Consider the following 22,126-nt stretch of genomic DNA (forward strand, 5'->3'; position numbering starts at 1 on the left):
AAATAATCACAGAAGACTCTATTTCATTATCTAAGTGTTTACTGTTGACCTCTCTCATTAAAATATCATCTTTTTTGTTACAACATTTAGTCGCGCTGTGCGTTCTTTCCCTCATTTGTATTTCTAATGCGCACTCACAGCAAGGAGTTGCTGACTCGGTATTATAGCAGGACAATGTTATAGCCTTAATCCATTGCAAGGCCAAACCTTGCCAGTCCTTCAGTTGAGGCTAAGCCTTCAGAGTCACCAGCCTGGTGTGATGAGCGTTATTTGGAAAATTGCTGGTCCAAAAGGCACCAAAAGGGTTTTCAGACCGAACAGTGCTGTGGAAACTCAGAGGGTAGCTACACACTGGGAGTTTCCCTGACAACAAATACACACCTGTGTATGCTGTTAATGTTAATGTTTTAATAATATATACAACAACCCATGTGTTTTAAACCTCCAACTGAACAGTGATTAGTTATTGAACTATAAAAAACAGTTATTGAACTATAAAAAAGTTTTTTAGGACCAAAGGCACCTCATGATTATTGTACATGAGAACACTGTTCAGCTTTCATTCCTTTTGTATCACTTGTGTGGGAGTTGCTACCAGTTTTCTTTCCTTCTCTTGTTCTTTTTTTCCTGAATATTTGTGGAAATAAGTTTTACAATTAAACATTGTAGGCACAAGGCAGCTCAGTGGCTTACAGCTGTCATGAATCTCAACATCTGAAACCTCCGTTCCCCTTCTACCTGCTATTCTTCTGTCATTGCACTCTAACAAAGACACACAATGGCCACCTCCGCAACCAAACATTGTGAGGTCACTGGAGTCTGTATATTTTTTTTAGTTTTTCCCCCAGATATCAAAAATTTGCATTTGACATTGAAATTTGACTAAATTTAAAAATACTGATTAGAGTTATAAATGTAGCATTATCTATTCAGCTTTTTAACTATTTAACCCAACACACCTGCATAAGGTGAAGGTTTTTATAGGACTAAACATTGTTTTCTTCAGTAGGAACTCTGCAGGCGGGGCAGCAGTCGTAAATTGTCAGCCAACTTAAGTTATTTGTATTTGAAATGTGAATTGCTGGAATATGTGGAAAAATATACTTGAAATTTGATATTCAGCTGCAAAACATTTACAGGCAAATGGAGTGATAGCATGTATTTTAAATGTCACCTTGCTGGTGAAGGTGAAGTGCTGGCAGACAGACATCACCTATCACTGTCAGAAATGGCAGCTCTCAGAAAAACACACTTCCTCTCCCCTCGCACTCTTTCCACAGCGTAGCCTGAATATTACTGCTGCAGAGAGATGAATACAGGACAGGAAGGAAGGGTGGGGGGGGGGGGGGGTGTACATATGAGAGTTGATAAGAGAAGATGCACCATAATATTCAGAGCAGTCTTAATACTCCTGAGCAGATCAGAAAATGCGGATTGAAGGGAGAAGGAAAAGGAGTTTTGTAAGTGTAGTAAAGTGAAAGTGTGAGTGTGTATCGAGAAAAAATGAGAAAGACTATGGAGAGAAACCAGAGAAAGAGCCTGCATGGTCTTCATGTAAGAGTGAAAAGTTGTAACAGAACTAAGGGAAAAAAGCACAGTTGTCTACTTAAATGGAAAATGTTACATCCTACAGTTAAAAAATTAAAATGTATATAAATAATAATATGCGTCTTTTTTTTAGGTTTTGTCTGCTGCGGTCATGAGTATGTGAATTCGTCAACCTCTCTTTGCTGTGAGGGCATAGAAGGATATCCCACATTGCACCCTGCTGGCAATGCCACTGTGACCCTGCAGTGTTGTGGGTCAAAGGTTATACACCAAGATGAGGAATGCTGCAATGGGATTGGCTACAACCCCCAACGACTTGTGTGTGCTGACCAGCCCACACCCGGTCTACCCATAGAGGTGTGTGTGTTTATGTCCGTCTGTGTTGTGCTCTACCTGAAATTGTAACTTGGAATTAGAGAGGTGTGAGCTGTTCTGTGCAGAAACGGAGGGAAAAAATCTCACACTAAAGAATTTGGTACATTTTTGCACAATGACTGAAGTGGCAGAGCAGATTGTCTTCAGCAGCCCAGTGGTCATTAGGGGTTAGATAGAATTCCTCAGTTTCTCTCTCTTTCTCTGTCAAACTCAGTCTCATTGTCACATCAGGAGCTGGGGACTGGGCCATCTTCCATTTATCAACTGGGGTCATGTGGCGTTTGTGTGTTCCTAAGTCAGCATGAGATGGCACATGCATGCTCACATACACACACACACAAACAGGCACAAAGGGTAGGAACCCTCATTAGACCTAATGATGTCATTAATGACCATGTATAGCACACATGTACATACAAATGCATACTCAGCTTAAATATGTGCGGTAGAGCTAGAGGCACATCTGAACATATGAGAAAACATCTATAGCTGCAGCTCTGTGTTTGTTGTCTGTGTATAAAATAATAATTTTGAAATATGATGCTTTGACTTTTCTTCCTGACTAGTATCATTTAACTCTTTCATCTTCTTCTCTCCATCTCCCTCTCTTTCCTGTGTGCAGCGCCAGTGTTTGCAGGGTGCTGTGTGTCCTGTGGCTGCAGCTTCTACAGCTTACTGTGGCTCCTGTGACCTTGATCCATCTACAACTGCCTGCACATGGGTCCTGTCTACACATGCACAATCCACAACATACTCACCATTCATCACCAGCACCACATCAGGCCTGTCTGCACATACCAACAGTAGTAACAACACTTACAAAATGTTGGACTCGTATAGTGACACACAGACCGAAAGCATGGAACTGGAAGGAAGTCTGTGCCCGTCCCATGAGGAGGTAGTGTATAGTGGAGATGCCAGCAGATACACCTATACAGGTAATTAACAAGTAATCAACTGTTTTTAAATGTTTGCCTCCAGTGTGTCCTGCTTTACTGCCTCCTTATATTTGCAGGTTTATTGTCTTCCAACTATTTGTATAAAAGGATTTTTGTTGGCAACCTGTTTAAGGCAATTTGCTGCATGCTGTGACTCAAGCTTGTAGGTTTGCTTTTGAGTCAGTAGTGATCTAAGTAGCTAGTATGATGTCAGCTTTGTTCAAGCTAATATAATTTAGAGTTTTAAAACATTTTAACTATTCATTTTTTGACATTTAACTTTAACATGAAATAAGGACTCACTCCAGACTCCACACACACACATACACACATGCACCCACGCACATCCAGACAGCTGCTGCAGTGTACATTAATAGCTCTAACATGGTAACTCTCTCTGTGCTGTACACTTGTGTGCCATTAAAACTTAGGGATGGGCATTTAAATGCCATTTCAACATCTTCTACTATTTATCAGCCCAAAGGGAGTAGGAGCTCATGTGTGTTTGTGCGCGTCATGATTTTCATTCAGTCCACTCATTATTTATCTGGGTATTTTATGTCTTTTTAATCAAGACTAATCGTGGCTGTGGATGTTATGTGTGTGTGCGTGTGTGTAACGACACATGTTTTGTGTGTGTTTAGGTCCAGTTAGACACTATTTCAGTGTGTAAATGCAGTTGTGTGATTATATTGTGTGTGGCATGGGGCGGTTAGGATAAGAATTTCTAGGCGATGCTGTGACACCATCTGGGCAGAGGCACATAAAGCTGTCGCCACCCACCATACACCAGATGTTTCTCATGCACACACACATACACACACACTCATACTCATGCAGAGTTTCATGCTATACTTGTCTGTGGAAAAAAAAACCTAGGTGGATCACACCCAGACAGTTGCACATGTGCAGTGAGTGAGTGCCATAAATAAATGCAGTATTGTCTACACATGCCTGATATTTATAATCAAATGCAGAGTCAGGTTTTAGTGCACCTAGACATATTCAGCGTTTTATTTACATCTGTGTGTCACTGTGTGTGTTTTGCTGTTATCACAGCAGTAAAGACAAGAGTCCCAGACTGGCTGTTATAACATGCTCTCATTTACAGCAGCAGTCCCTTTACACTCCTAAAATGACGCACATACGTATGCATGAATATATATATATATATATATATATATATATATATGTTCCGGTTGTATGTATACCTCACCGGAGGGGTTGTAACAACTTGTCAGTCAGAAGGCTTCAGTCATGGTGTGACATTTACAGCCTGGCACCAGTGATAGTGCACATATTTGCTATATACTGGTGCAGATTTACAACTCATTTCCTCATTTGCATTGGTAAGAATTAGGATTTGCCTCTTATGAATGGTACATAAAACACACATGGCAGAAGGTTTTTAAGTATTAGACACAAATCCATCTGGAGTGTTTTTGCTTTATATTATATATTTATTATTTATATTAAATTAGTACTCTGTTTAATTTGAGGAGTGTATGGCATTATTTGAATTCTTTATTTAAAATAAATATAGAGAATAAAAGCATGCATCAAAAACATCTGTATTCAATAATATATTGTAATTAATTTGTCCTTCTTTACTTTAAACCAGACTTGGACCTGGAGCCCTACACCACCTACAGATACAGAGTGAGGGGGTGGAACAGCTTCGGCCGAGGCTCCAGCAACATCACAACAGTGACGACCACTGAAGACAAACCTTGGGGAGTGGCACCGCCTCGTTGGAGTCGCCTAGGTGAACGGGATGACATCATCCATTTGCAATGGCAAGCTCCTGCCAGACCTAATGGTGTGTACAGTGTATGTGTGTGTGCCTGTGTGAAGTAATAAAAAGTCCTCTCTTTGGTTCAGTTTAATTAACTCTAATAAATTAATGATCAGACTCAGAAACATCTAATAATAACTCTCCAATGTAACCATCTTTTTCCAGGAGAGATCACCCACTATGTTGTACTGCGGGATGGACAAGAGCGTTACCGCGGCGATGAAAACAGTTTCACTGATGTTGGAGGGATCAGGCGTTTCCAGGAATACAGTTACCAGCTCAGAGTTTGTAACCGGGCTGGATGTTCTGACAGTACACAGGTAAGACTGCATGTGCTGTTAGGGTTATAGTAATATTAGATGAACATCACAAATTTTATCCTAGTATGAACCAAGTCTACATCAGTTCGGCATGTGGTCGGCAACACCTATAGAGCTCAACACAAAGACGCTAAAATGTTACTTATTGGAAACAGAACTATCTGTTCTCTGCTCTTTGATTGTCCCTCTGCTGCCACCGTTCCATTAGAGCTCTCTCTCTCTCTCTCTCTCTTTCACACACCAACATGCACACACACTTTCCAAAACCCTGCTCTATTGTAGCACCCCATTTCATAACCACATTATTCCACTGTATGATTATCTAATGGCTGCTCTAACGATGGCCTTAGCTTCAGTGAACTAAGCACCACTTTACTCCATAGTTTAGTTCACTCCTTTAATTTAGCTTGAACACTTAAAGGAAAGTGTGTTTAAAAGTGTTTTGGCATGTGCATGTCCGTGTGAGAGAGAGGACTACATTGCTCCGTTTGATTGTTACAATTAATAAAAGACAAATTGCATATTTTGGTGCATTGTTACATGTTCTTGTGTGCTTTAACTAAAGTCGTTGTTGGGGTTTATTATATAATTTAGGTCTATAAAAATCACTTTTCATGTCTTAGGAGAGACAAACCTCCTGTTAACCTTGCAGCAGCGGTCATCTGCAAATGGCTGCTCATCTGTTGTCTAGTTGCTTTCCAACTTATCTTCTCATAAAAGCCAACTTAAACATTCATTGTTAAGTTTCTGGACATTGTTTACATAATTTTGGAGCTGTGATATTTTACAAATCCTCAAACCTGTACGACCTTTGTTGTTAGGAAATCACAAAGTGTGAGGCCTTGGCTCTGTGTGAACTCTGCACTGTTCTTGTGCAGGAACAAGTTGTTATTTAGCCCTGTTTCTGTTCTCCCTCTGTACTGCATGTGAGGCTCTGGATTTGCTGAGCCGACCCGATGTTTGTGATAACGCCCATAATACCTTCACACAGAACTCCCCCTGCTATCTCTTAGGCTGTAGCTGAGCTGATATCACCACAACAATTAATTTCTTCAGCTTAGCTGTGATGAAAGCTCATGTTGAAAACTGTCTTTCTGGCTTTTTTAAAGCTAATTTAACATCTCATTATTGTGATGAGTGCATGCTTACGTAAAGAGGCGGCCTGTAGTTGTGTCGCAGGAGGCTTGGATGGAGCAGATAGGGTGGAGGTACAGTATAGGTTGGACTGGTCGTGTGTGGTTGATGGATTAATGTATACTATAATATATGAATGCTTAGTAGAATGCTGACATGGATGAAATAAATCTTGTCTGACTATCTTCACATGCTAATATTTAGATTAGAAAAAGGTAACATTATTTGACAATAATATAGGTCTTCCACAGGAATGCCGACAAATGTCTGGATTATCCGGACTGGAAACTTTTATCCATTTCACCGATAGCTCTACCCTCACACCACAAACACAATCTCTGTATGTTCTCTCCATCTACCTGCCTGCCTCACACACACCACACATACATATATATGTGTTCACACAAACAAACCCACACACACACTGGAAAGGGAGTGAGTTGGATTAGTTTGTACACCAGTGAAAATTGGCCAAACAGTCCCAATTATGGGATAACTTGGGCTAACCTAATACACCACTGCAATTACCTGGCATCAGCCCCCCTCACATACACACACACACAAGCACTGACACACAAGCACAGGCACACACAAACACACACCCGCCGTGACAACAGAAGGTGCTGATCTAATACGGTTGGTCACTTAGAGCAGGAGGAAGAGCGATTGGTCCTCCTCTGTCTTTGAATCCTTTTGTCCTGTTCTCTCTGCTATTTGTCTCCTGTCATTCTGCTGATCTTAGCACCACTGTCCCCAGTTTCCCCCAACCGTTGTGTCTCCCCTTTCTTGACCTCACTCACCCTCACTCCTTTCTATCATCCAAGCACCAGTTTTGTGCCCTGTCATTGGAGCCCAACATCAACCCCAACTCCATTTCAGTCCTTTCCACATGATTGCTTAATTTTCTTCATTAATGTAAGTCAGAGTGTGTATGTCCGGTTCAGTGTGTTTCATGGGCACACATACAGTATGTTGATATTTGGCTTGTATTTTCTTTACATTTGACCAAAACTTTGACAGACATTTGAGCTGACGGCACATCGAAGCACTCACTGATTGATACCATGTCTCTCCTGCACCTTCCTCACAGTCTTCCTCTCTTCCCCCTTTGCTGTTTTCTTTCATCTACTTCTTTGAGTCTGCGCGTGTATACCTGCATGTACTCGTGTGTGTTTATCTGTGTGCACATGCTTGTGTGCCTCTTTAGTTGTAGTAGCTGTGCTCTAATTGCATAGCACTGTGTAGGACAGGTGGTGGAAGTGCTAGTGACAGTCTATTAAGGCAGGATATCCCTGTTGCCATTAGCAGCAGATTGCCCTGTGATTCTGTGATCTCCACATTCACCCAGCATTTACAGGGGCCCACAGATACTACGCAAGCAATTTACAATAAGATGGTGACTCTTATCACTGTACTTAGAAGCATTATTTATTATTTGCATAAGCTAAACCCACTAATGGATTGTTTGTGTTTTTGTTGAAATCCATGCATGCATCCATCATTATAACAGTTTTCAGCACAGTAAAGTTGGCCAGTTCCATGTTCTGGAGATGTGAAGCATGTTAAGCTGGTCAACGATTGTAGGATAAAGGTGGATGAAAAACAAAAAAACTAAATGTTACTGGATGTCTGCAGGTATGACCTTCTTTCTCTCATCTGCAACAAGCGTATGTGGTACCATGGCAACAAGTACTGCCCCCACCAGGAGATTTTACAGGCAGCTAAACAGCGGCTGCAATTACCTTAAAACTTCAACCACAACTGTTCTTCTATTGTAGTCATGCCACAGGAGCACGGTCAGCCATAGAATAGCAATAAATAAAATGCCCTATTGAAGGTCCACTTTCCATTCATCATTCACATTTCCACACCTTTAACTTCTGTAAAAGAACAAATATCTGCTGTATTTGAGATTGTTTGTGTGCATTCTTTCTGTGTTTCTACCTAAATTGTGTGTGTGTCTGTGTCCATTGTGTTTAGGTGGTGGCAGTGACAGTCCAGGGAGTCCCAGAGGATGTGCAGCCACCAGTGGTCACAGCTGTAAGCCCCCACTCCCTCCTTGTCAGCTGGTCTGAATCTACTCAGCCCAATGGAATCATACAGTGGTATCATTTGAACCAGACTGATGTTGGAACTATATTTACACACACGAATGGACCCAAAAATCATACAGTGACTGGTGAGATGCTCATTCTGTTATTAGGTTTTTTCCTTCTCTTTGTGCTTCCTTTCTCTCCCTATCATTGTACTTCTCTCCTCAGGTGTGCAGCGTCCCCCTATCCTTTCTCCGTTCACCTCACTTTCCTCCTCCCATATATTGTTTTGTAAAAAATCTCAATCTGCAATTGATTTCCACCACACCTTCCCTGGCCCAGCCCTTTACACAGACCTAAACACACATACACTACCACACTAGGTATAGTCAGAGGAGGAGAGATTGCAATACAAATCAGGGTCACGTACTTAGCTACTTTTTAAAAGTCCTTAAACAGCTCAATAAATGCAAAAGTTTAAGCCCCAGTGCTCTAATAAAATTGAAAAGTACAAGCAGGTCCAGATCGGACGTGTCTTAATATTGTAGATGTGCACACAAACATGGTGGTGTCAGGGCTGGGTGATTTGTGAGTCTTGTTTTATCTACCCTAAGGAGGAGCAATGTTGCTGGCCCCCTGCCATCAGTCACACATCCACTAACTCATGCAGACACAAACATCTGCATGAAGCATTGTAAAACAAATGTTAGTTGTCTGCATTGAAACCGAACGTACTGGAGACAAATGGAACGTATCCTTCTTCTGGGAGTGGGACAGCTCAGTTTAAAAATGTTCAGTCTTTAAAAAACTGATTTCATTTCTTGCGTTAAGATTTTTGTGTATTAGATTCAAGTGAAGCTGAAATTCAGCGGCATTTTCCCTCCGCAGCTCTTGCACTCTGCTCTGTCTTGGACTGAGACCAGGCATCAGCTTTGCCAGTAGCCAATAGACTATTCCCACGGTGCCTGCGGTTGGCTTGTATGGTCAGGAGTTGCGTGCATGTGTGTTTGTATGTGCAGGCACGAGGCAAAGCAAACAATGCCAAATAGAGATGGTGATGTGCTGTAATACTGTACCAGCCCCATGTGTCAGTGTAAGCAACCAGCATGTGTGTGTGAAATTCCCCTGTCCCCCAGTGAGAGACTGGAAATCTATGAGTATTCAGCCAAAACCACGACTGGGACAGTCGCTGTCTCTCTCTGCCCCTTTATTTCTCTCTCTGTCTTTCTTATCTCTGCATGCTGCAGCTTTCTTTTTCATGTTTTCTCATGTTTTATGTTGTATTGCACCAGATGTACTAAATATTATTGTTGTTATTATTGTTACATATTATATATTATTATATAATTCATACTGTGGATAATGAATTACACAGCTGGGGGAGTGAAAAGTGCACAGAATGATGTGTTTTAAAGTGAAGGAGAAACAGCAGAAGAAACGCAGCAGATGGAAAAGATGGATGGATGAATCTAAGTGTTTTCAGTGAAATATGAATAGAAATAATTGCTGCGCTATTCCCTCATCCTTAATGTTTAATACGCCATTATTCATCTTCTCCGCATCTCTCCGACAGTTCTCACCACTGTGAGAGACAGATACTAAGAGGGCTCACACACACACACACACAGTCATTCAACAGCAGAAACTAGAGAAATTAGTTTTTTTTTTCTTAGCTACAAAAATGTCTGTTTTAGATTGAGTCAGTCTGGCAATGTAGTAATTCATTTAATCTGAAAAATATCTTTCAGGCCAAAAATGTCTCAATCAGTTATTCTCAATCAAAACTGTTCATATGAAAGGATAAACATACCAAATACTACAGTAGTAACAGTCATATTCAAATTATTGAATGACTAATAATAGTCATTTTAACTTATTTAGATGTGTAACAACATTAAAAATAAGGACCCATGTATTTAAGGCATTTTTTAAATTTATTTCTTTTATTATTTTAATTTAGAAGCAATGCAACAATACCTGTTGAGAGGCGGAGCTTCAGTAGTACACTATCATTTCTTTTTTCTCTAAAAATCCATTGTTAGAAATAGTGTCAAGGCTTTAGGCTGGGTTGCAGTGTTGGAATAAAAATGGCCAAAGCGGCCTCTATGACATCATAATTATAAATTAAAAAAATGAATTTGCTGCTTCTCTCACTTCCTGTTTAGCAGTTATTTGCCTTAGGAAAATCAAGAAATAGGCTCTTATTAATAGCATCTTTAGCAGTTCTGTAAAGCAACACTTCACAGAAAGAATTAAGCACTACTGCACAAAGACACCCCATGTGAATCGATATTAAGTATTGCTATCATTAGCTCACAATGAATTATTGCCTGCAATTATATAGATTATGGCATTAATCATGTGTTTAATTGGTCTTTTGTAGGCTCGTTATTAATTCAGAACAGCGGGGAATAGAGTATGTTCTTTTATTTATTAATGCGCTCCCCCACAGTCCACTCTCTGACTGGTCCATGTTATAAGTACAGAAGGTAGACAAGAACCTTTCACTCGATATGTCACACTTGCACAGTAATTGTGAATCAGAATCATTATTACAGTGTGTGGAATCATTGTTTTATGCTGCTATCACATGCTGTAACCATCTCACCACAATACTACTTAGTGCACTAACAGGTGTATCCTTAAAAAGTGGAACTCAGTGAGGCAGTGAATAAGGGTTCTCTGAGATCAACATGTTACCCAGATGAGTCATTCCTGACAGAAGCATTTAGACCACAAGTCTCTGTCCTCCTGTTGTCCTCACAAATGAATAGACAATAAAGTCAGAAAAAGGCAACAAGTAAAAAGTAAGAGTCACAGGTGCACATTTTGTCTAACTTAATGTAAATGAGGGTGTTTTTATGCTCATTTAAAGTCTGGTGTGATCACTGAATGCTGTTAAACTTGTCAGTCAAACAAGTAGGTTTAGATTTTCTTGTTTCAAAGGAACTGGTAAAAACATGACCACTTGATTGACCTAAGAAATCATAACAAATTAAAACAGGGTGTGGTGTCAGAATGGAGCCAAAAAGTCATGTAATTTAACATTAGGAATATGCGGATGTGAATTGCCTTGAATTGAAAAATGTGAATTGCCTGATTAACATTTGATCCAACAAGCATAATATTATAAATATACCCTGTGAACGTTGTTCATTTAGCTTTTTATCCTTTAGTTCTATAAAGGTCTTTGTGAATGCGAAGTAGAGCAAGACTGAAGAGCCCTGTGCAAGATCAAGGTGTGTGTGTCTGCGTATGAATGGACTTTGCAGCAATTTCTACCTGCATGTATAGGTTGGCTTACTTGGTGTGTGTGTGTGTGTTTGTGTGCGTGTGTGTGTGCGCACTCTTGCGTGCGTGTGTGTGTGTGAACCTGATCTCATTGTTCCATCCCAGACGGTCTCTGCATTAGGGAGCCACAGACAGGAAGTCAAACTCTTAATTATTTAGGAGAGGTGTTATCAAAGCTCTCTTCTCTCTCTCCCCTCTGTCTCTTACTCATTTTTCTTTCATTTTTCTGCTTGTTTTTGGTGCATCATCTGTTCCTTATGAAATAAAGTAAAACTAGTTTAGTTCTTGCAGTTTAACTTTCCATCATGTCTTTCTCCTCTTACCATCTATCCTCATATTTCTTACTTCTTTTATTCTCCTGCCTAAGTTTCCATTTTCTCTCTTTCCTTTTACACTTCACAATCTCTCTCTCTCTCTCTCTCTCTCTCTCTGTATCAGGTGGCAGGCATGGTATTGCGGCCTGTGCCCATCATCCTATCATATTCTCTAATGCAAACAGGGAATGGCAACCTGTCAATAAAATGCCATTTTAAATCAGTTATTTTTACTACAGCTCTACACACACACACATTTCACGATCATAATCCACAATAGCAGTCTCACTGTCCTGTCGCTTGTTTGTTCTCTTTCTAAAGCGGAGTCTCTCTCTTTGAACATTAGCACCAACTCTTTCCTCTTCCTTACTGCCAAAGTCTCTGTGTCTCTGTTTCTGGCTGTCTCTTACGCGCACACACACACTCACACATATCTCCACTTTGTCCAGCTCCTGCGCTGTCACAGCCTTGTCTTAGTCTGTGTCAGTAAGCCACTGGCTGCTCACATGAAAACACACCTCCACCTGTTTTTTACTTCCCTGTGATCACTGTTAAAATGATTGAGGCTTGCTCTGTCTTTCCATAATCAAGCGCATAAGCACATAAGTGTATTTATGGACACACACACAGACATATAGGTATGTACACTCACAAACACACAGTTATAGTGTCATCTCTCCAGCAGACCAACACTGCCCTCTTCAGGCCTAAGCATTAAAGATAAATTGAAACAGGCTGTGGGGACATTTAAGGTGTTTTAGTGTGTGTGTGTGTGTGCACACAGTGACTCAATAAGAAGAGTAGTTGTGTTGATTTGTTTTATATTTAAAATTGAAGAGGGGCAGGAGATAATCAGGGGAGGCTCGGCCCGGTTTCATTCCAAGGTGTTCCAAGATTGTTCTCTGTTGAGTCACTCTGCTTCTTGACATGTGTAGGCTGTAATTAACACTCCAAAGAATGCTGATTATTTTGTTTATGCACTCACATTTCTTATATTAACATTTGCACTGACACCATCCCTGTACATATATTTTGTTTCTACATAAAGTTGCAGTCTTGTCCAGTTTTCAGTGTCCCAGTCTCGTTCCTGAAGGGCCGTGTGTGTACAGAAAAACGTAGTTACTGCTTTATTCAGTGTTGCAACAAATGACATCACTTGCAGTGAAGATATTATTTACTATGGTAGAGTGCACGCACATATATATACACACGCTTAGTTGCACAGTTAAATAGTGTAACAGTCTTGTGCATCAACCCTAGTACCTTCACATAGCTGGCAGATTTTCTTTATTTAACCCAAACAGGGTAACATTGTGAGGACATTTACGCACACACACAGACACATTGATCAGATGTTGGGTTAAGTGCGGAAGGCTGCGAGGCATGTTAAGCAGGCCGAGCAGTAGAAAGAGACGTGAGGAAGATGTGGTGAAGCAGTGTGTGTGTGTGTGTGAGTGAGAGCACATGGCCACTGCTATATGTAGTCAACACAGGGCGTGTATCAAGATACATACAACAGCTGAGACACACAACAGGGCTTCCCATTTTGTCTCCAAACATTGGAGACAAAGATGATCGTATTATTTCTAACAACTGTTTTTTAGATTAATTCACAGGTTTAGTGTGTATTTATTTCATTTGACATCCACACCATATTAAGGTTTATGTAATTTCATTGAGCAGCACTCCTTAACTGATTTTATAAACATATAAACATTAAATACAACACTATTATATAAATAAATATCACTCACAATTATTTTTAACAATAAAATAATTTAATCATTACCAAAAATTAAAAAATATATTTAATAGAATGTGTCATATGGTGACACATTGGTTTAATATTTCAACCATAGTAATATATATTATAAGATCACTAATAGGGTGAATCATTATGCTTCACTGAAAAACGGATTTAGGCAGAAATAAAGAATTCAACACACTACATTATGCAGTCATCCTTTGGAAATAAAGTAATTTTACTTCTTTCTTTTCTCCTTTGAATTTGATTTGCAAGCTGTTGTACGCTGTCAGCTAAGTGAATGACCATAAAACATCCAGTCAACCCTTGTGGCAGCACTGAGGATTTGCATTTATCCTCATGCAGCTGCATTACATCAAGAAGCAGGCAGGATATATATCTGAAGGAAAAAATAAGTTTCCAATAACCAGGAGCAGTAACTTTGTTTAGCATGCGTAGCATTTTTAGCAACTTCACAGTATTTAAATCTTATTACAAAGCTGATTTCCTGTGGTTGCGGATAACAGAGCACTCAGTCGCTATGTGATTTCTCTTAGACTGCATAGCACATGCCTATAAATAAATCATGTCTGGACACTGTAGCCTAAATGCATACAGAGGTATCATAATTATCATAGATCAAAAGCTGATGACATTACAGCGTTGGACCGGTCCTATCCCATGTCAGTTCCGCGGCTGCCCATCTTTACGTTGTTTCATTATTGAGTTATGGCATGCATAATTTAACACCGACAGATATGGATCCATCCGTTGAGAGAGTGTGGAAAGTACAGAGGGAGAGAGTGAGACAGGAAAGGGAGAGAGAGCGAAAGAAACAGTGAGGCAGTTATGTGGGCCAACCAAGCTTTCTGATTTCTGTTTGTCTCTCACTTTTCCCCTGATTTTTCATTTGCTGCTGCTGCTGTCGGCCTCTTTGTTCCCTTGTACTCTTTATCTCTGTGTCTAGGTTTATTGTGCTGATAAATAAAAGAAAGTAGATTTAGGAAATATGTGTGAAACATTCTGAATGCTTATAAATGTGAGGTTCATCATTGGATCTGTTACAGCATTTATTCATGTATGTCTGTGTGCTTCAGGTTTGCATCCATACACAGACTACAGTTTTGTGCTGCTGGCCTGTACAGCTGTTGGATGTGGAGCCAGCTTACTGTCAACAGGACGCACCCTGCAAGCCCTGCCTACTGGTATGCACACACCCACACTCATACACATAGATCTTGCAGAATCTTCATTTTTTGCAGAATCTTCACATTTTCATTGTACACGTGTTTTTTTAACTACTGAGAAATAACACATATTTCCTAATGAAATAGTCTTCCATGATTTTTATTCTGCAAGAATGTAACTGAAATGTAAATAATGTAATAAAATAATAAAATAAATAAATATTTTGATGGCAAATTAAAAATCAAATTTTACACCGTTCTAAATGTATAATAAATACAACAGCTGGATTTAATAGCTTGGTTAACTAAAAGCATTTTCATAACCACATCTCATTAAATACTAAAAATCATCTGTTTTTACAATGTGTAAATATTTTTTACAAATTACCTTCATCTCTGCCTTCTTTACTGATTTTTCGTTTAGATTTCCCCCCATGCTCTCCTCTCATCTCCTCCCACCTTTCTCCTGTTTTGAGTCCTCCCCCACCTTTTTCCCCATTTCCTCCTGCACTGCTCTCCCACTCCCCTTCACCTTGATGTCACTCTCTCTTCTTTACTTTAACTACAGTAAAACGACACCTTATATTGTTGCCTGAATAAATTCATGTTATTTTCCCTGACTTTGCTGATAGATTTTTGTTTTTGCATTAGAATAAAATAAAATCTGTGCACAGAGTGATGTTCTTTAGTGGTCTGACAGCACCATCAGAGTTTGAAATTAACTGAAGTGCTGCTAACTAATTACAGATGTCAATACATTAAAGATGAAAAGACTGATCTCCTCTTCCTCTTTCCTCCTCTTCTTCTCCAGGTGTATGGTCCAGCCCCAGACACCTGATAATAAACACATCTGCGGTGGAGCTGTACTGGGATCCACCCTCCCAGCCTAATGGGCACGTCTCGCAGTACAGACTGAACAGGGACGGTCACACCATTTTTACCGGAGATCACCGTGACCAGAATTATACGGACGCTGGACTCCTGCCAAACAGGAGGTAAGGACACATGTGTTTAAAGAAGTGTGAGCACAGAAGTTGACATTGCACATATGAAAACTCTTTACTTCAGCTTCATAATTAATCTTCATGGACTAATATTCCCCATTCGACTGTATATGAGTGTGTATGTTGATATTGGGGTCACCCTGTTTTAGCAGAATTCCTATCGCCTCATCTATGTCTTTCTCTCTCTCAGGACTGCTCTCTGTATATGTCTGTTTGTGTCATTTAATGAGCAAATATTTGACATACCAATGACAGATGCAAACATTGCCATGCACACAAATTAAAATCACAAATCAGATCTGGCTTCTGCTTACAGACAGCAGTGGAGCATGTATTTTATTTATCTGTTTATTTTTATTTAACCTCTATTAATCCCTGTCTGTTTTTTTTTTCCAAAATGGATTTTCCGTTTTAATTATGGCAGTGTAAAATGATGCCTTCTCTCCTCCCCTTCCTGTGTCTCCTCGGCCTTCTCTATCCCGAGACAATTTCTCTTTTCCCCAAATAGAATTCTGGGGATAACACCCTGCAGTTCTCCAATCTCTTCTATGTGTGAGTGAAAGAGAAAGGGAAAGGAAGGAAGGAAGAAGCTAGAACTGTATGTGTGTGTGACGTTTAATTTTCCCTAATTCCAGATAGTCTGCCAGAAGGTATTCCTGTCCTGACCCTTTGCTTCTCAGCTCTTGTCTCACTTCCTATTCCCTCCACCCTTCTATCCTTCCCTCTTTACCTCACTCCTTTCCTCTTTCCCGTCTTTTCCCAATTTAGCCCTGCGCCAAGAATTACACAGGGAGCACCGGCCCCATTATCCAGGCAGACTTGTGTGTGTGTGTGAGAGTGTGTAACCTCACATGCCTTTGTGTGGGCGCGTGTGTCTGTGCATGGGACTGCTCAAAGTGGCCATTGATTATTTATGACAATGTTGATTAGCTGTCACTTTGCTTCGGCAGCTCAGGAAGTGTCTAAGATGACGAGAGAATTAACCTATTCCCTCTGGCTGGCCCCGCAGGACACACACATACACACACAGCGCCACATTCACAGCCAAACAGATGCAAATGCCCCACTCACCCATTACCTACCACACACACACAATTTTACTTTTGATATCCCAAGGTGATGTTTACATTTAAGTAAATATCTTCCAGTGATGAAGTGTTTGACTTCATTCTCCCACTGAAACCTTATGCCACAATAAAATTCACCTTCTCCATCAACACTTGGTCTCTCTCACAATTTCCATCTATCTCTCCTTGATGTAGATGAAAAGCATTTATTTATGTTTTTCTGTGAGTAGTTTTAATAGTTTTGCCTGAATGCATTCTAACCCAGTGCACTAATGGCCTCCTGTTTAAAACGCTCTGCACAGGAACAATAACCCGACACCAGCGTTTATTAATGCATGCTGGAGTTTATAGCAAATTAAAGGCTTTTAATGTTAAATGGTGGCCCACTTACACAGCTAATGTAGGCTTTAGCACCAACCAGCCACATGCTCTTAAAAAGGGAAATCTATCTTATGATGTCATGGGCAAGAGAGGAGGAGAGTGGGTCGAGAAAGGCAGCAACACAAATGAAAAACAGAGGGAGAGAAAGGTGGATCACTGAGGGGAGACTCCAAGTGTACTTACTGGGTTAGCATGCACACACTGACATAGTTTTAAATCCTGAAATTTATATCACGCTGGCATTCGCAAGGTGTTCTTTGTGTGTTTCTGTGGATGTTTTTTAGAGTAGTTCAAACATTAAATTTCTATCTTAGGTTTTATATTGAAGCGTACAATTTACCATAAGTATATTGTTATTAACATTGTACTGTATCTAAAACTAGATTTTGTAGCATATATGATTTTTGGTTGATTCTTTTGGGAAAAGTTACCACATTCTTAAATATCGCCTCCTATAACAAGCTTCTACAATATTCAAGAAATATTGTCCTCCTTGGATGGAAACCAGTTTGCAAAATAGGGCTTCCTCTTTCAAAACAATGGTTGCACAGGTATTTGTCAAAGAGGTTTTTTTGTCATCTAAGCTGTGCACAAACTTTCGATGTTGATACACACAGCCCATTGCTCTATAGTATCATACTGAATGTGCTGAAAACACCACAGAATCAGAAATCTCAGAAAACTTCTTTATATTATGTTGGATTCGTGCAAGATTCGGGACAGCCCATCTTGCCAGGTTTGCCAGGTCTTGTGAAGAACTACCAGCTGCTGCTGGCATGTTTCATGTGCAACAGCAGCAGCAGTGATAACAGCCAGAAGCATTCTCATTTGTTGAAAGTAGCTGAGATCAAAGCTGACAGACAAATGAATGCCAAGTATTTTTCATTATTAACAACGCCAACCTGTGACTTCTTCATGAAGAAATGCACCCAGTGGATGGTCCTGTTGGTGTCATAAGTCATATGTTGTGGGATGGATCAGTTTATACAGGTTATATGCAGTACATTTATAGTACTGTATATGCATCATATGGATGTGTAACTACTTAGAAATACTATGAAGTTAAAAGAAGATGCTAATACATATCATCTGAGTTTGATTTATCTTTAATGCTGCCATTCTGAACAATTATACTTATTTTCTCTCCTTCTTCACCCCCCTCTTTTCCTCACGTTGCATTTCTTTTTAGGTATCTGTATGATCTAGAGGCCATCACAGGAGGTGGGCCTGGTGTGAGTGACAAATATGTTATAGAAACACCAGTTTCATGCCCTACTGGGATCCCACGTCCCCACAATGTGACAGTGTTAGGCCCCTACTCCATCTCTCTTGCCTGGGACCCTCCTGGTGAGTAGCAATCTTTATGAAAGAATGGATAGATGGATGAAAGGATAGATGGATCTCTTTTTTTTTAGTGGAGTGTATTTAGTCAATTAAAGCAGAATGATGCCACATATTTGTTTCAGTTTTCATACAGTAGAATTCGTTTAAATGGTGTTTCTCACTGATTTTCACCATATGAAAACGTGTTTTTGGGAATTATTTAAGTTTAATTTATAGATAACTCATCAATTTAAATTGAGAAATATTGCTGATTGTTGGGACGCTGGGACATTGATGTTATTAAAAAATAAATAAAATGAGTTGGAGAGGGGTCAGAATGAAACAAAAGCCCTGAGTAGTTTTCCATTCACCTTCTGGCCTCTCAAGACGTGGACACATACACAGGCATACATGAGCATACTTGAGTTTCATGCTTATGGGGCAGTGATTGTCTGCCCTAACCCATCTATCATTGACTATTACTCTCTCATTAGGCTAATTTCCTATCTCGAAACCGCTTAAAGGGCCAACTAGCAAAGACACTTCACTTTGTTGTTTGTGTGTCTTTTGTTTCTGTATTTTTCTGTCTGTGTTTATGCATGCATTTTTATATGTGTGTATTTGAGTGTGTCTGTTTATGTGTACGCGAGTGCGTGCACATCATTGTGAGATATTTCCATAGGCAGGCCTATTCTATCGTCATTATGGGTTGATTTTAAAGGTGAGGAAATATCGGCTGGGTTCTCACGCTTGGTTAACTCCCTGAGCCCAGAGTCTGGAGTGTTTTCATCTTGTGTGTGAGTGTGTATATGTGTGTGTGTACGCATGCTTCTCTGACAGTGTGGCTGTCTGTGTGTACGTGCGTGCATGTGTTTGTGTCTTCATATGCATACACTGACTGCCAAAGCACTGACGTATGGCTATTAAAAAGACATTTACTCTAGGATCAATTCCTCCATTGTGGTTTGTGGCTGTCTGTGTGTGCATGTGTGTTTGTGAGAGGTGTGTGTGTATGTGTGTGTGTGTGTGCATGTTTTTTATTGCATGTAGTAGTACACGTGTGCATTTGTAATTGTGGGCATCATGTCTGTAAAATAGAAGCAGGTGATTGGTTGTAAATAATAGAACTTAAATATCAGACTGTCGATTAAACCTCAATGGCATTATCACACATAAATGTCCAATAGTGTGTGTGTGGGTAATGTGAAAGTGCGTTAACACAGCCAGAGTGTGTTGGTATAAAAAGCTCCATGTGCTGAAGTCAGAGGTGTGTGTAGGTGTATGTGTGCATATGTGAGTTGGGGGGTGAATAATTGAAGTCTTTCATTTGTCTGGTAATCAGTTCGTTCTCGAGATATCCAGAGTTCATGAATGTTGAATAACCCATCACAATACAGTTGGCCTGAATTATGGAAAAACCTCCAGTGAGAATATTAACAAAGTCTAGGTGTGTGTGTGTGTGTGTGAGTGTCTGTATGTATACATACATTTTGTGTTTTTGTCAGGTTTTGGCAGGATTGTGAAGCCAAGACCAGTCAGTCTTGAGACAAAAACATGAGCAGATATGTATATTTATGTATTTTCAATTCACAAATACTCTATTATTATTTAACTGGAAACCATCTAGCCTATTATACCGGAGGTCATTGGGGTCAAGTTTCATAGTTTTGGAATAGGAAGAAGGAGTCAGACAATGCCTGTAGCATTCACACCTTCTGTCCATGCAGTGTTTTCTGTCCCACTGACAGCAAAATATATCTACTACAATACTTAAGAGCTGGCAAGTTCTTTTCACCAAATGCTGCACCCTTTGTGTCTGAACATACCATTGGCGATGGTGGCCAGAGAATGTAATTAGTCCAAGCATGTACTTCCATATTTAGATGTTTCTTTGTAGTTTTGTGTTTTTTGATGACCCTCCTCTACAGTTTAGTAAGTATTCTTTGTTATGGTCAAATGTTTTCTTTCAAATGTTTTTTAATCATTCCATGATGTGGACAGTGGAAATTGCAAGAAGGATATGCAGAAAGACTTTATTTTTTGCAGTCATCATTACTGATGTTTTCTCAGCTTGGCTGGTTGATTTAAGAAATTTATAATTGTTGACTGCGAGAAAACTGAGAATTCCTAATGACTAAGGTCAAATTCAGGGTTAATGAAGCACTGTTTAGTTTAAGTATAAATGAAACTGGGTGCCCAAACTTTTGGACATGTTCCAAATACAATTAACATTTATAAATTGTATTCACTCAATAAACAATTAATATACCTTGCAAAACAGAAGTAAATATCACAGATGCATTTTTATTGTAGAAACATTGTGATGGTCAGATTGCCATGCCATTTACTCAAGGCTAATCATATCATGTCTGTTTCCTCAGTTCGAATTAACAGCAGCCAGCCTGTGAACTACAACATCCTGTTAAATCCAGGCACTGACAGTGCCATAATGCGTCATGCAGGGCGGGACCTGCACCTCACTGTGACAGATCTGCAGCCTTTCACCACATATTACATAAGAGTGCAGGCCTGTCAGACTGGTGAGTTCAGTTACAGTTCTTCTTACCTCTACAGCAAGCTCTACTTTTTCTGAAGTCTTTCCATTGCAGACTTAACAGGTAGTTGCCATGCTAACCTGTGTTATGTCTTATTAGAACACACCAGAAGAATCTGTACATGTACTTTAGTATAAAAGTAAAAATCGATGTTTCCAGATGTATGTGGATATTTTCATCAACTCCTGTTTTGCTCCTTGCAGAGGGATGTGGAGTAGGAGAGGGTGTCTATGTACGGACTCTAGAGACAACCCCAGAAGGCCTGCTGCCCCCCACAATAAAGGCTGCTGGGGCCAGTGTCCTGGAGATCCACTGGTTACCACCCAAAAAACCAAATGGACTCATCACCTCCTACCATATATACAGGTAATATAACAAAAAAAAATTTTAAGGTTGACTCTTTTAGTCAATGGCCAGAGCTGTCTTCACATGCTTCACCAGCGTATGTCTTCAGAGTTCCTACAGTTCCCCCTATGAGAATGTCATTCTTTTTCTCTATGTTATGTGTTATGTTTAATAGAGCAAAGAAATGTGACTTGGATATATCATTCACTATTGTCTCGGCAGTTGCTCTTTGGTCCTTAGACACATCTCTCACTGGTTTTCTTTCCAGAGTCTGTCTTTTTGTTTTTGAAAACTGGAAGCTTTTTGTTAGTTATCTATCTTTCTCCTGCTTTGTAGGCATTATCAATCCTTTTTTCAAACTATATTTTGCTGTGATCCTTTCACAGCAATCAGTCCTCACTCTTAAATGTAACAGAGTTACTCAGTTAAAGCACAGACTACATAGTATCATTGTATAACAGTGGTTTGTATTACAGTACTAATAATAATACATAATAATACATACATAGACATGGTGTTTACAATATTTACCTTTACATACAGAAACACAGTGAAGTTTTGGTCATGTGTCTTTGGCAATGGTCTGTGTGTGTGAGCGAGAAAGAGAGAGAGAGAGAGGATGTGCATCTGTGTGTGTGTGTGTATTAATGCATGCTGAAGGTCGTGGTCTGCTTGTTGACCAAAGAGTGTGTGATCTGTATGCAGGGTCAGACCAGACTAAGCCCTTTAAGTCCTCAGGAAACACACATTAGCATAGTAGTACACAGAAACA

The 22,126-nt window shown here is 39.8% G+C and overlaps 1 protein-coding gene across 1 annotated transcript in view; it reads left to right on the top strand.

The window, feature by feature from the left end:
• ush2a (Usher syndrome 2A (autosomal recessive, mild)) overlaps nucleotides 1-22,126 on the top strand; it is a 138,023-nt gene that overhangs the window by 94,524 nt on the left and 21,373 nt on the right. The window contains 10 exon segments of the mRNA XM_028402276.1: nucleotides 1,682-1,905; nucleotides 2,546-2,861; nucleotides 4,483-4,680; nucleotides 4,822-4,976; nucleotides 8,091-8,289; nucleotides 14,590-14,697; nucleotides 15,491-15,674; nucleotides 18,321-18,478; nucleotides 20,836-20,994; nucleotides 21,213-21,375. Coding sequence (XP_028258077.1) covers nucleotides 1,682-1,905; nucleotides 2,546-2,861; nucleotides 4,483-4,680; nucleotides 4,822-4,976; nucleotides 8,091-8,289; nucleotides 14,590-14,697; nucleotides 15,491-15,674; nucleotides 18,321-18,478; nucleotides 20,836-20,994; nucleotides 21,213-21,375 — 1,864 coding nt within the window.

The sequence above is a fragment of the Parambassis ranga genome, chromosome 3, assembly GCF_900634625.1.
Source record: "Parambassis ranga chromosome 3, fParRan2.1, whole genome shotgun sequence".
In the NCBI taxonomy this organism is placed as follows: Eukaryota; Metazoa; Chordata; class Actinopteri; family Ambassidae; genus Parambassis; species Parambassis ranga.